The sequence below is a fragment of the Miscanthus floridulus genome, chromosome 5, assembly GCF_019320115.1.
Source record: "Miscanthus floridulus cultivar M001 chromosome 5, ASM1932011v1, whole genome shotgun sequence".
NCBI classification, from domain to species: domain Eukaryota; kingdom Viridiplantae; phylum Streptophyta; class Magnoliopsida; order Poales; family Poaceae; genus Miscanthus; species Miscanthus floridulus.
In genome coordinates, this window is record NC_089584.1 from 86,049,029 (window position 1) to 86,063,801 (window position 14,773).

The window sequence follows — 14,773 nt, forward strand, 5'->3', positions numbered from 1 at the left end:
CATTATTAACAATAGCAGGTATAGATTGTGGCAACATTATCATCATCATCATCCATTTAACCATATTGTTAAATTAAGTGAATCTACATTGCCGCTGCTTAGTCAAGTTCTCACTATCCGGGAGAGACGGCAATTCGAATCGATTCCTATCTAGCTGGAGGGGTATTCCTAACACAAACCCTGCTTCCCCCGTCAGGGTCGCAATCAAGTCAGCTTTGGCACAACTAAGGAGAAATAAAAGAAAAGTCATGGGTCTAGGCCGCCCGGCATTCTCAGAGAACCACTATGCCAAGGGTGATCAGGACTTTCACCCACCCTTGGGCTTACGCTAATGGCTCTCCACACACCCTTATTACCTCTAGAATGCGCCCAACCCCCTAGTTCTTGGCCAGAGTTGAGCTACTAGGCTTCGTGGTCGGAACGACTTATCCGGCCAGCTAAGTGTTAGGCTGCGTTCAACATGACATGAGGACGTACAACATATCGGTCCTTAAATGACACAAACGGAGTCACTATGTCCAACCCTACATAAGACTCTGCCCGGTCTTCATTCATTATTAACATGGTTCTTTTCCACGATAGCAAATATAGCCAACCGTGATCCACCTCATCCTAAAGCTCGTAGGTGATAGGAAATCACCTGACTTCTACCGCACTAAGCATGACTAAGCATTTAACCCGTTCCTAAACTTAAATAGGATTCAAGTGCGATATCTAGACAAGGATAGATATATAATGCAACAATTGGTTTCAACCAATTCCTATACTTAATGCATCATCAACAATAAAAGATACTCAAGATATTTGTAAAAACATGAGAGACTTCGAATGCTCTGGGGCTTGCCTTTTAGGAAAAAGGATGGGCGGTGGTCAGGGCACTCGAGCAACTCCTCCTCAGCAGCTGCTTCGTCGGTTGCCTAAACCTCAGGCTCCTCCTCCTGGCTCGCTCCCTCGAACTCCAGAAGCGTCACTCCCTCCGTCACACCTATTGCATGTATGCACAAGATAAATATCATGGATGCACATGAACGAAGGTAGGGATGCTCGGGGAATGCACATGCTTACTGTAGTCCGCATATTCTAACTTAAGCTCTATTCAAATCACTTTAACTTACCAAGTTTATACAACCTAATGTATAATTGCTCATCTTCAGTTAAAGACCTAGCACCTGCACCTAAGCATGTTCTCAAGTTAGGCTAGCACCTAAACAATCAACAAGAACATTGCAACAAGCATACACACCAACATTCGTATTTTAGCAAAACAGGAATTATACAACGATACTGTAAACTGATCATAACCGGAGATCTACAAATCGAAATGATAGGCAACAAGACAATTTGGAAAGGTTATGAAATTTCCTACAATTAATTTTCAGACCTCAAGGCATGATTCCAACCTTTACCAGGTCTAATTTACAGAACCACATCATCAGGTCCAAACAAGACAGAGAGCAAGCAAAACTGTGATCCAGCTTTGAACGACTGTAACTCCTAAACTACTAGGCCAAATGTCACCAAATTTTAACAGGAGCTAGATACATAAGTTATCTACAACTTTTGTATTCACCACTTTCCTAGAAAACCAAATTATCATGGTGAACTTTGCAAAGTTCCCAGAACTATTCAGAAAGACATAATGCAAGAGAATAATTATTAACTTATGTTGCAAACATATAAATTGACAAAACCAACTTTACTAACTCATCACACATATCAAAATAACACCAGAAAGTAAAGTGTTCACCACCAATTCATTTCTTTTAATGCCTTTCTTAATTTATTTAATTATTTAAGAGGAATAATAAACATATATGAAAACTGCACCATTTAATCTACAAAATTACAGTAGGTACTACATGCTCCAAGTAGGCTTCTGTAAAAATTTCACATCATTTGAACAAGTATAACATCCTACACAAAAATAACAAGGCATAAAGGCTTAAAATAACATCAATAGGAAACCCTAGTGAAAAGTGTCAAACACCAGATTTTATATTTTTCTTAGCATCCATAAAGTACTAGGACAACCTCCAATAAATTTCATGAGCATTGGATTCATATATATTTTATAAAAATTCACACAAGGATCATCTAATGATAAAAGGAAAATCTATAACTCAAAAACTATTCATTCACTGACTCTGAAATTTTTACTAGAGCTTCTACTCATCAAGAAGAGCTCACCATCCAAATTTCATAATTTTTGGAGCATAGGAACTCTAGATATAATTTAAACAAGTTTGCATCCATTTAAAAACACATTTCAAGTTTCAATTTAATTCTTCCAGAAACTCTACTACAAGTGCTCATATTATATTTTTCCTAAATACTACACTTCAACAAGATCCTAATAAAATTAGAACCACCCAATTTGGATCTACCAAACTCTAGATATGGATTTTACAACACAACATTCAAATCTGAAATATTTGAACTAGCTTTCAATCCTTAAGTCACTGACACCGGGGTCCACCGGTCAGCCGGGTCCACGCGTCAGTGACCAAAAAGTAGAGCCACGGCACGGGACGACGCGGTTCGACTGGAGTTCGTTGACGGCATGGTTTTCTGGCAACACCAACGACACAATGAGCATCCCAATGACATTACGCACCTACAGAGCTACCAAGCTCGGCCTATTGCCGACGCTAAGCACGACGACGGCGGTCATGGCGGCACGGCGGTGCGGCTCGATGGCACGGCGCCGGAGTTGGCCATGAGGGCTCGATCCAAGGTTACATCGAGAATCTATGGTCCACGGCAAATCTAGTGCACACGCTAGTGAGGCAAGGGGTGGTCGGAGGCGAGCTGGCCACACCGACGGGATGCGGTGGCGGAAGAACGGCGATGTCGCACGCGACGAGGCGGCTCACCTATGGCTTGGCTGGCTCAGCGAGAACATCACAGAGGTCCATGAGGTGCTAGCGGGCCTATGTGAGGGCTAATGCCAGCTGTGGTGCAGTGGCGAGCTCGCGCGAGCTCGGCGGGGCAATGGCGATGACAGTGGCTGTTGCGGGTGCTGCGCTGAGGCGAAGGAGAAGCGGAGTGAGGAACTAATTGCGCACGGGCATCATAGGTGAGCGTGGGCATGTGAAGGCCTATAGAAGCCTGACATGGGCTGGCCAGTTAGGACAGCGGCGACGTGCGGCGCCACGCGGCGTTCAAGTTCTGAAACGGGTCGGTTACTGTAGCGTGATTCAGAGCTTTGATCGGTCGACTGACAACAATACTTGGCGATGAAAATTCTCCAAATCCGTTGATCATTAGTGAAAACAATATAAAAGAAAGTTGTACACCTACATACCAGCTACAATTTCTATTAAAGGATCAAAGTCTGACTCTTAACCGATGTAGATTAAAATCATGCCAGAGTTGAGTACACGAAACTGAAATTCTGGTTTTTGACTTAGAAAATTTCTGAGTTTCTAAATAGACCTCAAAACTGACTTGTGGACCCTTTTTTAGCATGTTCTGCACATTTTCATGAGATGGTCATAAAATAACTTTTGTTCCTTATAAAATTTGCTACAACTTTGCTTTAAGTTGCTCAGACATGCAAAGAATTTAAGCTATACTTTTTAAACAGTCAAACAAAAGAGTTCTAGTGGTCAGCACTAGTCAAACCATTACTTGAAAGCATAATTAGGCAATATGGTCAACATGAACATTGTTCCTAATGACATTATAAATGTAGGTAAGTTGTTTAAGAGGATAATTAGCCACACCACACATTGATCACACAAAAATCCAGCATCACATGCATTGAAACAAGGAAAAACAAGTGAATTGCTACTTTTGTTTCAAAGCCATGTTTCATATGTTTCATGAGTTTGTTGCATGGTACTAACTATCCATGTTTCAATAAAGTGAATTGCACATGTTGCACTTGAGTGCTGCACACTATTCATTTCATAAAACAAACACACATGGAATATAACAATATGTTGCAATGTTTCAAAAGCATGTTTCACACAATCTAAGCTCATGAATGGATGAATGATGCTCATGTTTATGAAATGCAAGTGCAAATGTGGAAGCCAAACACCTAGGGTGTTACAGAATATCTTGTTATCTTGATGGCTATCGAACAGTGGCATCACTACTTGCTTCAGGCGAGTTCTTCATTCACACTGATCATCGCAGCTTAGTCCATTTTAATGAACAGAGGCTACATACTGCATGGCAACAGAAGGTTTTCTCCAAGTTGCTTGGGTTATAGTATAAGATTCTGTACAAGAAAGGCTCGGAGAATGGCACTGCAGATGCCCTATCCCGCCATGTGCACCCAACCAAGAGCTATGCTATATCTTCAGTCTCCAGCAATTGGCTCGATGAAGTGGTACAAGGATACTACTCTGATCAAGCTGCTATGGATCTGTTGTCTCAGCTGACTGCCAGCCCAAATAGCTACCCTCCATTTTCTTTGGTCCAAGGAGTCATCAGATATAAGAACCATCTGTGGCTCGGTTTCAATAAGCCCATGCAGCTTAAAATCATGATAGCATTGCATAGTAGTCCTTTAGGTGGACACTCAGGAGCCCTAGCGACATACAGTAAGATTAAAGCTCTGTTCTTCTGGCCTGGTATGAAATCTGTCATTTGGGCTTATGTTCAGTCATGTGCTGTGTGTTTGCAAGCCAAGCCGGACAGATCCTGTTATCTAGGTCTCTTGCAGCCACTTCCAGTGCCGTCTGTCTCCTAGGAAGTGATCTCATTAGATTTCATCGAAGTGTTGCCATAGTCTGGGTCCTTCAATGCGATCTTAGTAGTGGTGGATAAGTTCTCCAAGTTTTCACATTTTATTCCTCTGCGCCATCCTTTTACAGCAGCCTCTGTTGCCAAAATTTTCATGGACCAATTGTATCGCCTTCACGGTCTTCCTCGAGCCATTGTCTCAGACTGTGACCGCATCTTTACAAGCAACTTTTGGAAATCTCTATTCAAGGCAGCAGGCTTCGAGCTTCAGTTCAGCTCCGCCTACCATCCTTAGACAGACGGTTAGACAGAGCGTGTCAACCAGTGTGTCGAAACATTTCTTCGCTGCTTTGTGCACACTTGCCTAGCTCATTGGAGTCGTTGGCTGTCACTCGCTGAATTCTAGTATAATACATCCACCCATTCAGTGCTGGGTTGTTCCCCCTTTTAGGTCTTATATGGTTTTCCTCCACGCCTGTTATCGGTGAACTTGGATGAGGTGGCTCCAGTGCCTGAACTTCACAAATGGATGGTTGATCGAGAGCTCATGCATAATGTTGTCAAGCAACACTTGCTCCGTGCCCAGGCTTGCATGAAGCGTCAAGCTAATAAAGGCCATTCTGAGTGTCACTTCTCTGTGGGCGACATGGTGTTCTTGAAGCTCCAACCTTATATTCAGTCATCATTGTTCCACCACTCTAACAACAAATTATCTTTCAAGTTTTTTGGGCCGTTTCAAGTTATTCAAAAGATTGGTTCCGTTGCATACAAGCTGCTACTTCCACCAGGCGCTGTTGTCCATCTGATCTTCCATGTATCATAGCTACGTTCTTCTCCTGGCAATCAGCAGGTTTCACCTTCACTACCCTTTGACTTGTAGCAGTTTTAGTTTCCACTTCGGGTGCTGCAACACCACTAGACATCTAGGTCTCGGCCGGTGGCGCAAGGCCTGATCCAGTGGCCTCGTTCACCTCTGGAGCTATCTACTTGGGAGTCGCTCGAGCAACTTTGCCAATAGTTTCCGCGAGCACTAGCATGGGGACATGCTAGTTCTAAAGATGGGGGGAATGTTAGCAACCTGCCTCCGCCCGTGCCACTGACAGGTGAAGATGGCGCGCCTGGGACTGAAGAGGGAGCTGCACTGGACGTTTGGCCCAAGAGACTGCATTGGCCCAGTACAAGAATCGCTGGCCCAATGTGGCAAGTCTGAATCCATGTAATAAGTAGAAGCAAGGAGAGAGGAATCGGACAAGGAGGAAAAACAGAAAACCTAAATTCTGCTTGAGTAATCCGGCCATCGCGCTGTTAGCTGCCCCTGTTCTTTGTGTTCTTCTTTTCCTAGCAATTTCTCCTTACACTTCTTCACTCTCCTCTTTCATGATCATCCAAGAATGCCTCTTGATGCCCCAGGAAGCATAGTCGCCAATGCTAATCCTCGTTGGCATTGCCCTCCAATCCACAGGAGCACGAGGAGTCCTCGCTGTTGCCAGTACCAACTGCTCCGATGCATTCATTGTGTCATGGTATTCCTGTTTGTGCAATTCTCGTATGAAAGTATCCATAGTCCATCAACCAAGAGCACCTCGCCCCCATGACAAACAATCACGATCCTTGCCCACACCGATCACGGCAACAATCTCCTAGCGTCTTCATTGCTCATCCCTTAAGGACGTCCTCATCCTTTTTTTAACATAAGCAGCAAGAGCACTGCCTTTTCAATTAAGGTGAAGAGAGTGATATGTACATATAAAGAGGCAAGGGTCCAAAAGACACTGGACATGCGAGCCCACTAGCCTAGAGAAAAATTCATACTAAGAAAACTTCAAATAAACCCCCAAACGACCACTAAGGAAGGTTGCACAACGCACCCTTTTGTGGAGGTCTAGGTTTTCTTTGATCCATCCGGCGACCTAGATTCTGTGTTTCTACGGCTACGCTCTTTCTAAATGTTCCACATGATGTAGATGGCTAAACCATTGAAAGCTCACTTGCGTTCTTTAGGGACCAAACCTAGGGTGTTATCCCACAATTTTGCTACTGTGATAAAGTTTACATGCGTGTTGTGTCCAACCCATCAAAAGTGCTCTGATGATGCGATTTGGTTCCAAAACGCTTGTGCAAAGAGGCACTAACGGACCATTGTATAGAGTGCAATTTTTGTTGTGTGGTCATCCTTGATGGCGAGGTTGTGAGTATTTTGTTTTGGATGAAACAATGAATATTTTGCAAGTATTTTTCATATGTGCCCGCCAAAATATTTGTCCATCGGATTTGGTGTTTTATTGTCCATCCGCGGTCTATTGCCAAGTGATTTTATCCTTGACCTCCAGCTATAGATGAAAGCTTTGGATACAGATCCAAAGGGAGATGAATTCTTCAATTTGTGTTGTTGTATTGTTCTTCCCCTCAATGTTCTAATCCAAGTGTCCTTTGTAAATTCCTGTTGCACCACCCTGTTGTCCTCATCGATGCAGGCAACTAATCATGTTTAGAAACTCCAATACAAATAAAGATTTGACATTCATTGTGTACCAGAAAAAATAGATTCGAGGACAATTCTTAGTGAAGTCACATTATCAAGCCCTATTTTTTTTAAAAAATTATCAGTCCCTAATCCATTTAGAGGTGTCCAATTTAAATAAACGCAAGCCCCTTTAAGGTCAAAGAGTTTTTGTGGTATCTACATAGAAGAGTAGTGCTTACAAAAGATAACTTAGCGAAATGTGTAACCGGCAAGGTTGCAAAACATGTTTTTGTCACAAAGAAAAGACAATTAGACATTTGTTCTTTGATTATCGTTTCGTCCGAGCAGTTTGGTCAATAATTCAGGTGGCCTCAGGTCTAGGTAAACCTAGCGTGTCAAATATGTTTGGCAATTGGATTGAAGAGATTAGTAAAGATTTAAAGCCTTTAGTTCTACTAGGAGGTGCCGCCTTCTGTTGGTCGATTTGGTTATGTCAGAACGATATAGTTTTTTAAAACAAAAATTATTCATCTCCTTTATAGGTTATCTTCTAGGTCATTTGTTGGCTCCATAGAAGCCGGATATACAGGATTTGGTTGTGTCGTTTTCATGGTACTTGGCATAGGTGGCCAAGGTTATCTTCTCCTAGACATATGAATGATGTTCTAGTCTACATATTAATAGTTACTAGAGTGTCTGTGGTTCCCTCTTTTAATTGGTTGTGTGCCTTCTATCAAGCAAAGGCCAGGAGAATTATCTTCAAGACTTCGTATCTACTCATGTAATGTGCTTCATTAATAAAATATTCCTTTACATAAAAAACTAAGTCTGGACTAGGATAGTTGTTCCTTAGTCTAGACTTACAGCTAACTATAGCATACAAAGCCTCCAATACACAATACACCGATTGAGGCGGATACAAGTGCAACTAAACAAACTCTTAAAGAGTGTGGTCTTTATGTCATCTGGTCACACAATAAGTGTCGGGGACCAAATACTGGGGTACCCAAAGAGGAGGAGCTAATAACCATCAAATGTTGATGCTTCTGAACAGACAAGAGCGTGACTACACCTCTTGCCCGACGACCGAGGGTTAACTCCGTCTCGTCTGACCCCCAAAGGTTGGCTCCGCCTCGCCCGACGTCCGGGGGTTGGATCCGCCTCGCCCGACGTCTAGGGGCTGGCTCTGCCTCTCCCAACGTCTAAGGGCTGGTTCCACCTCACCCGAAGTCTATGCGCTGCTCCTTCATAACGAGGACCATACCCTGCACGCCGATAAGGCGGGGCACTCAAGTCAACTGCAATACCAAGGACCATACCCTGCACGCCTATAGGAAAGTACCGTCAGGATATGACAAGATGGGCGCTTTAAGCCCTTCCAAGCATGTCAGAGCCCGAACAGTGTTGTGGGCGCTGACATTTGTCTTATAGTGTTATGGGCGCCAGCATTTGCCCTCGGGCATGGATCTTGACGGTAGCATACGACAATCACTATGGTCCAAGAGGAAACTCACATCATCTATAGTAATGGACATGGGTTCACTGCGTTGTCTGTTCCCTATAGGGTCACGGTTCAGCACCCTGGTCTGTCACGCCGCCCGCTGGGGTGGGATGGGACATGACCACTTGCTGAACAAAGCCAGAGCACGGCCCTATCAGGATCTATAGACATGCACCCAGCATGGAGCTATCCCTGGCACCGTTTGTTGTGTCAACGGGGCTCGCATAGAGGAAAAGGAAGACCCATCATCTTTGAAGGACCTCCTTGGCTTCTGGTTTTTCTTCTTTCTCCCATCTATATTCCCTGCTTCCCCTTGGTCTATAAAAGGAGAGGCTGGACACCCCACTAAGAGGACGACTCGATTCAACACACCACACATCACACATAGCTGAGCAACAATCAAGCTCTCAGCATCCATTCATCCTTTCCATCAGAGACTTAGGACCTGTCCCTCTCTCACCCATTTGTAACCCCTACTATGAACCTTTCAGTGCTAATAACATGAGCAGCAGCCGCAAATTGGACGTAGGGACATTCTGCCCAAACCAGTATAAACCTTGTGTCTTTTAGCACACCATCCAGGTCAGACGCGTAATAATACAAATTTACTCGTTGGTGTTTACTTGAAACACCGATAGTTGGCGCGCTAGGTAGGGGACCTTTGCGCGTTCTAACATTAACATTAGGCCATGGATGGCTAGCCATGGAATCAGCTGGGTCCTGGGCACACACATGCACTTCAGTGACCTAGACTTCATCATCATGGTGGGAGAAGAGTTGGCATTGGCTCACACCGCCATCCAACCTCTCCCCTCCATCGGCCTCAACTACGGGAGGCTTGAGTGCTAGCTCGATGTCTCCCTGGGACCCTAGCCGTCTAGGGAGGACCTATGCCGCCTCACCTTCTTTGACGCCAACATCATGGCGCGGCTCACCGGAGGGGAACCCCTCTCTCCGGAACACCCCATACAGAGCACCCCGATAGTGCTTCCATTCGATTTCCGCAACGCCACGGCAACCATTAGCCGCCTTGTGGCACAATGCATGATTCCACCTCCCATGAACAACGAATTCATGGGGGTGATCGAACACGTCATGGAATATTTCCACGACCTCCTAGTAGAGGAACCAAAGTCACCCTCTGACTCTGACTCTAGTAGGGGCACGTCGAAAGCATCCATGAGGGGGAGGCTACCCCAACAAACGACCTCGACAACGAGGCTGAGAGGGAGACAGCGGCTCGACCGTGCATGCCAGTGGAGCAGCTGAAAGCCTAACACTGATAGATCAAGGAAGTGTGACTCTAGCTCGAGCAGGAATGCGTGGAGCTCGATCGAGAGATCGAGTGTCACGGAGATGGTGGACACGCTCATGCCATAGCCTGTGACATGAACCAGAGGATCATCGCCAATGATGAAAGCCTCCGTCGCTTTGCCCGGGCAGGCTAGAACATCGCCGCCATGGCGGCCTTGCTCCATGGCCTTCCAGAGGCTACGACGCCCGAGGATCATCAAGCCCACCATGAGATTCACACACTGCTCAAGCGTGTGGCGGCGTAGCAGGCCAAAAGCTCATTGTCTCAGCGATGCGAGCTCGATGCTAGCCAACGCATGCCCTCAGAGCATCCCAGCAGGGATGCATCTGTCCACTAGGAACCACAAGGAAGTAGGCAGCACACTGCAGTCCCGGTGCATCAGCATCTCAGCCACAATCATGACGCATGCAACACCCTCGATGCCCCCAGACATGCCTACAATGACCCAAGAGAGGGAGCCAGACATGGCTATCACCCTCGCCATGGTAGATGCTACGACAGCGGTGAGGACCAAAGCCCAAGCCCTAGCCTGTCGGGGCCTTAGGCCTTCGGCCGACACTTCCTCAACGCTGCCTTCCTACCATGGTACCGACCATCAACCAATATCCCAAAGTACTCTGGGGAAACAAAACCTAGACTATGGCTCAAAGACTATCAGCTTGCCTGCTAAGCCGGTGGTGTGGATAATGATGACTTCATTATCCATAACCTTCCATTATTCTTGGCCGATTCGGCAAGAACCTGGTTGGAACACCTTCCATCCAACAGAATCCAAAGTTGGCCGGACCTGAAGGAGATCTTTGTGGGAAACTTCTAGGGCACATACAAGCGCCCTGGAAACCTGTGGGACCTCAAGAACTGTCGGTAGAAGGCCAGAGAAACCCTCCGTGGGTACATCTGGTGCTTCTCTCGACAATGCAACGAGCTCCATAATGTCGCCGATGCCGATGTTATAGGAGCTTTCCTATCTGGGACCACCTGTGAGTCTCTGGTTCATAAGCTAGGATGTAAGGGCCCGTGAACCACCAAGGAACTCCTGGACATCACCACCAGCCATGCCTCGAGCGAAGAAGCAGTCGGAGCCATCTTTGATCATCTCGATGGCTAGGTGAGGCACTGAGGCGAGACAAGGACGCTAGCAAAGGCACCTCCAATCGTCCCACCAAAAAGAAGAACAAGAAGCAATGGCGCGAGGGCTCGCTCGTGGCCACCGCTGACCGAAGAGGTGGTCGGAAGCCCGCGAAGGGCACTCCAAACCATTTCAAAAAACTACTCAAGGGGCCATGCCCAAACCATGCTTTCTCAGTCAAGCATCTCTACAAGGACTGCAGCCTCATGGTGGTCCTTGTCTGGAGGCTCCAACAAAGGGGAGCATAGAAATGACCCTGACCCCACCATGGATGACGTTGAGGAGAAGGATGATGGCTTTCCAACACCGGATGGCTGCCTCATGATCTTCCGAGGGTCGGAGGCCTACGACTCCAAGCGCTGCCAGAAGATCACATGTCGTGAGGTCTATGCGATCGAACTGACCACACCCGCCTTCCTCTGGTGGTCAGACTCTGCCATAACCTTCGACCGGACCGACCACCCGGAGAACGTCCTACAACCGAGGAGACATATGCTCATGGTTGACCCAATCGGTGGTACAAAGCCCCTCACCAGGGTACTAATGGATGAGGGCAGTGGCCTCAACATCCTGTATGCTGAGATGCTCGATGCCATGGGCATCGACCGAGCGCGCGTCCGGCAGACCGGAGCGCCTTTCCATGGTGTCATGCCTAGAAAGTAGGCCTTCCCACTTGGGTAGCTCGATCTGCTTGTCACCTTCAGGGGACCATCCAACTATAGGACGGAGACCATGCTATGCGAAGTTCCATGGAACCTACCACGCCATCCTAGGGAGACCATGCTATGCGAAGTTCATGGCCATTCCCAACTACACCTTCCTCAAACTAAAGATGCTAGGCCTAGGCGGGATCATCACTGTCGGCACCTCCTTTCAACGCACCTACGAGTGCAAGGTTGAGTGCTGCAATCACGTCGCACCAATCATCGCCTCTGCTTAGCTCGCAGCCCTCAGGAAGGAGGTCATCGAAGAAGCACCTGACCCCAAGTGGTCAACCGGGTCCTTTGAGCCAGTGGAGGGATCCAAGAAGGTCCTCATAGACCTCAAGAGCACCAAGGGGAAAATGGTGCGCATTGGTACCACGCTTTCCTCTAAATAGGAAAGCACGCTCGTCGGCTTCCTCTGCACCAACAAAGATATCTTTGCGTGGAAACTCTCGGACATGCCAGGCATTCCAAGGGAAGTCACCGAGCATGCCTTGAAGATCTGCCTAGGCTTCAAGCCGGTGAAACAATGCCTATGTCACTTCAACAAGGGGAAATGCAGGACCATCGGCGAGGAGATCGCAAAGCTTTTGGCAGCCGGATTCATCAAGGAAGTGTACCACCCAGAGTGGTTAGCTAATCCCGTTCTTGTACGAAAGAAGAGCGGGAAATGGAGGATGTGTGTTGAATATATGGGTCTCAACAAGGTATGCCCAAAGGATCCGTTTCCTTTGCCACACATATACCAGATAGTTGACTCTTCCTTGAGGTGCGAAACCCTCTACTTTCTTGATGCATACTCCGGGTACCATCAAATTGCGATGAAAGAGTCTGACCAGCTCACGACATCTTTCATCACCCCCTTTGGATCATTCTGTTATGTCACAATGCCGTTCGGTCTGAAGAACGCTAGGGCTACATTCCAGCGCTGTATGCTCAAATGCTTTGGGGACCTCATCGGGTGGACCGTTGAGGCCTACGTTGATGACATCGTGGTCAAATCCAAATGGGCTGACCCCCTCGAAGCCGATCTTGAGCAGACCTTTGCAAAACTCTGAGCGAACAACATCAAACTCAATCCCGAGAAGTGTGTTTTTAGGGTTCCGAGAGGCATGCTGCTTGGTTTCATCATCTCTGAGTGTGGCATCGAAGCGAACCCAGAGAAGATCTTAGCCACCATGAGGATGGGCCTGATTCAGAACATAAAGGGGGTACAATGGGTTATGAGGTGCCTCGCCTTGCTCAGCCGCTTCATCTCATGCCTCAGCGAACGAGGTCTCCCCCCTTTATCGACTGCTGAAGAAGGCCGATCACTTCGAATGGACATCCGAGGCCTAGGAAGCACTTGACATGGTTAAGCAGCTCCTAACAAAGGCCCCAATCCTGGTTCCTCCCACCGAGGGAGAACCCCTTCTACTCTACATCATGGCCACCACACAAGTGGTCAGCACTGCCCTGGTAGTGGAGCAGGAAGAAGAGGGGCACACCCTCAAAGTACAATGCCCTATGTACTTCATCAGTGAGGTCCTATCCGACTCAAACACCCGTTACCCCCAAATCCTGAAGCTTCTGTATGTTGTGCTCATCACCAAGAGGAAGCTACGCCACTACTTTGAGTTACATCTAGTGACGGTCATGACGTCCTTCCCCCTCGGTGAGGTCATCCAAAACTAGGATGCCATGGGAAGAACCACGAAATGGGCACTCAAGCTGATGGGTTAGGGCATTGCGTATGCCTCCTGGACGGCCACCAAGTCCTAGGTGTTGGCTGATTTCATCGTGGAATGGACCAAGGTCCAAATGCCACCGATGGTAATCGATCAAGAGTACTAGACAATGTACTTTGATGGATCGTTGATGAAGAAGGGTGCCGGCGTGGGGCTAGTCTTCGTATTGCCCCTCGGGGAACACATGAGGTACGTGGTCCGTCTCCATTTCCCCTCTTGCAACAATGTGGCCAAATATGAGACGCTCATCAATGGCATACGCATTGCCATCGAGTTGGGCATCCGATGCCTCGACGTTCGAGGAGATTCCCAGCTGGTTGTTGACCAGGTCATGAAGGAGCCAAACTGCCATGATGTCAAGATGACCGCATACTACCGAGAAGTCCATCGGATGGAGGACAAGTTCGATGGCCTCGAGCTCAACCACATCCCAAGGCGTCTCAATGAGGCAGCTGATGTGCTTGCGAAAGCCACATTTGGCCGAGAACCAGTGCCAGCGGGTGTCTTTGTTAGCGACCAGCATAAGCCCTCGGTTTGCTACAAGGAGTCAGGACAAGGTGGTAATGGTCCATCCAATCCCAGCCCAAGGGCTGACCAATCGTCAGCTACATCTAGCTCCAAGGTCATGGAGCTCAAAGGGGACCCAACAATAGAGCCCGACCCTCTGGTCGACTGGAGGACACTCTACCTTGACTACCTCCTCCATGACACACTACCGACGGACAGGACAGAGGCTCCACGGCTCACACGTCACGCCAAGTCCTTTGTTCTTGTGGAGGGCAAACTCTACAAGCAAAGCCACACCGGGATCCTATAGCGCTGCATCCCCTTTGAACAGGGGAAGTGTTTGCTGAGCAATATCCACGGTGGGGTCTACGGTCACCACACCGCACCCAGATCCCTAGTTGGAAATGCGTTCCAACAAGGATTCTACTAGCCAACTATGGTAGCCAATGCCGAGCAGATCATACGCACCTACGAAGGATGCCAGTACTATGCTTGACAGACTCTCTTACCAGCCCAAGCAGTCCAGACGATCCCCATCACCTGGCCATTCGTAGTCTGGGGACTCGATCTAGTTGGACCACTCAAAAAGGCACCCAGGGGCTACACCCACTTGCTTGTCACCATCATCCATCGCTTTGACAAGTTTACGAAGTGGATAGAAGCTCGACCGATTTCCATGATCAAATCTGAGTAGGCCATATTGTTCTTCCTCGACATCATCCATCGCTTTG

The 14,773-nt window shown here is 47.4% G+C and overlaps 1 protein-coding gene across 1 annotated transcript; it reads left to right on the forward strand.

The window, feature by feature from the left end:
* Window positions 1-13,719: 13,719 nt before the first annotated feature.
* On the forward strand, window positions 13,720-14,352 carry LOC136454869 (uncharacterized). The gene has a single exon (XM_066455118.1). The coding sequence runs from the start codon at window positions 13,720-13,722 to the stop codon at window positions 14,350-14,352; it is 633 nt and encodes a 210-aa protein (XP_066311215.1).
* Window positions 14,353-14,773: the final 421 nt, after the last annotated feature.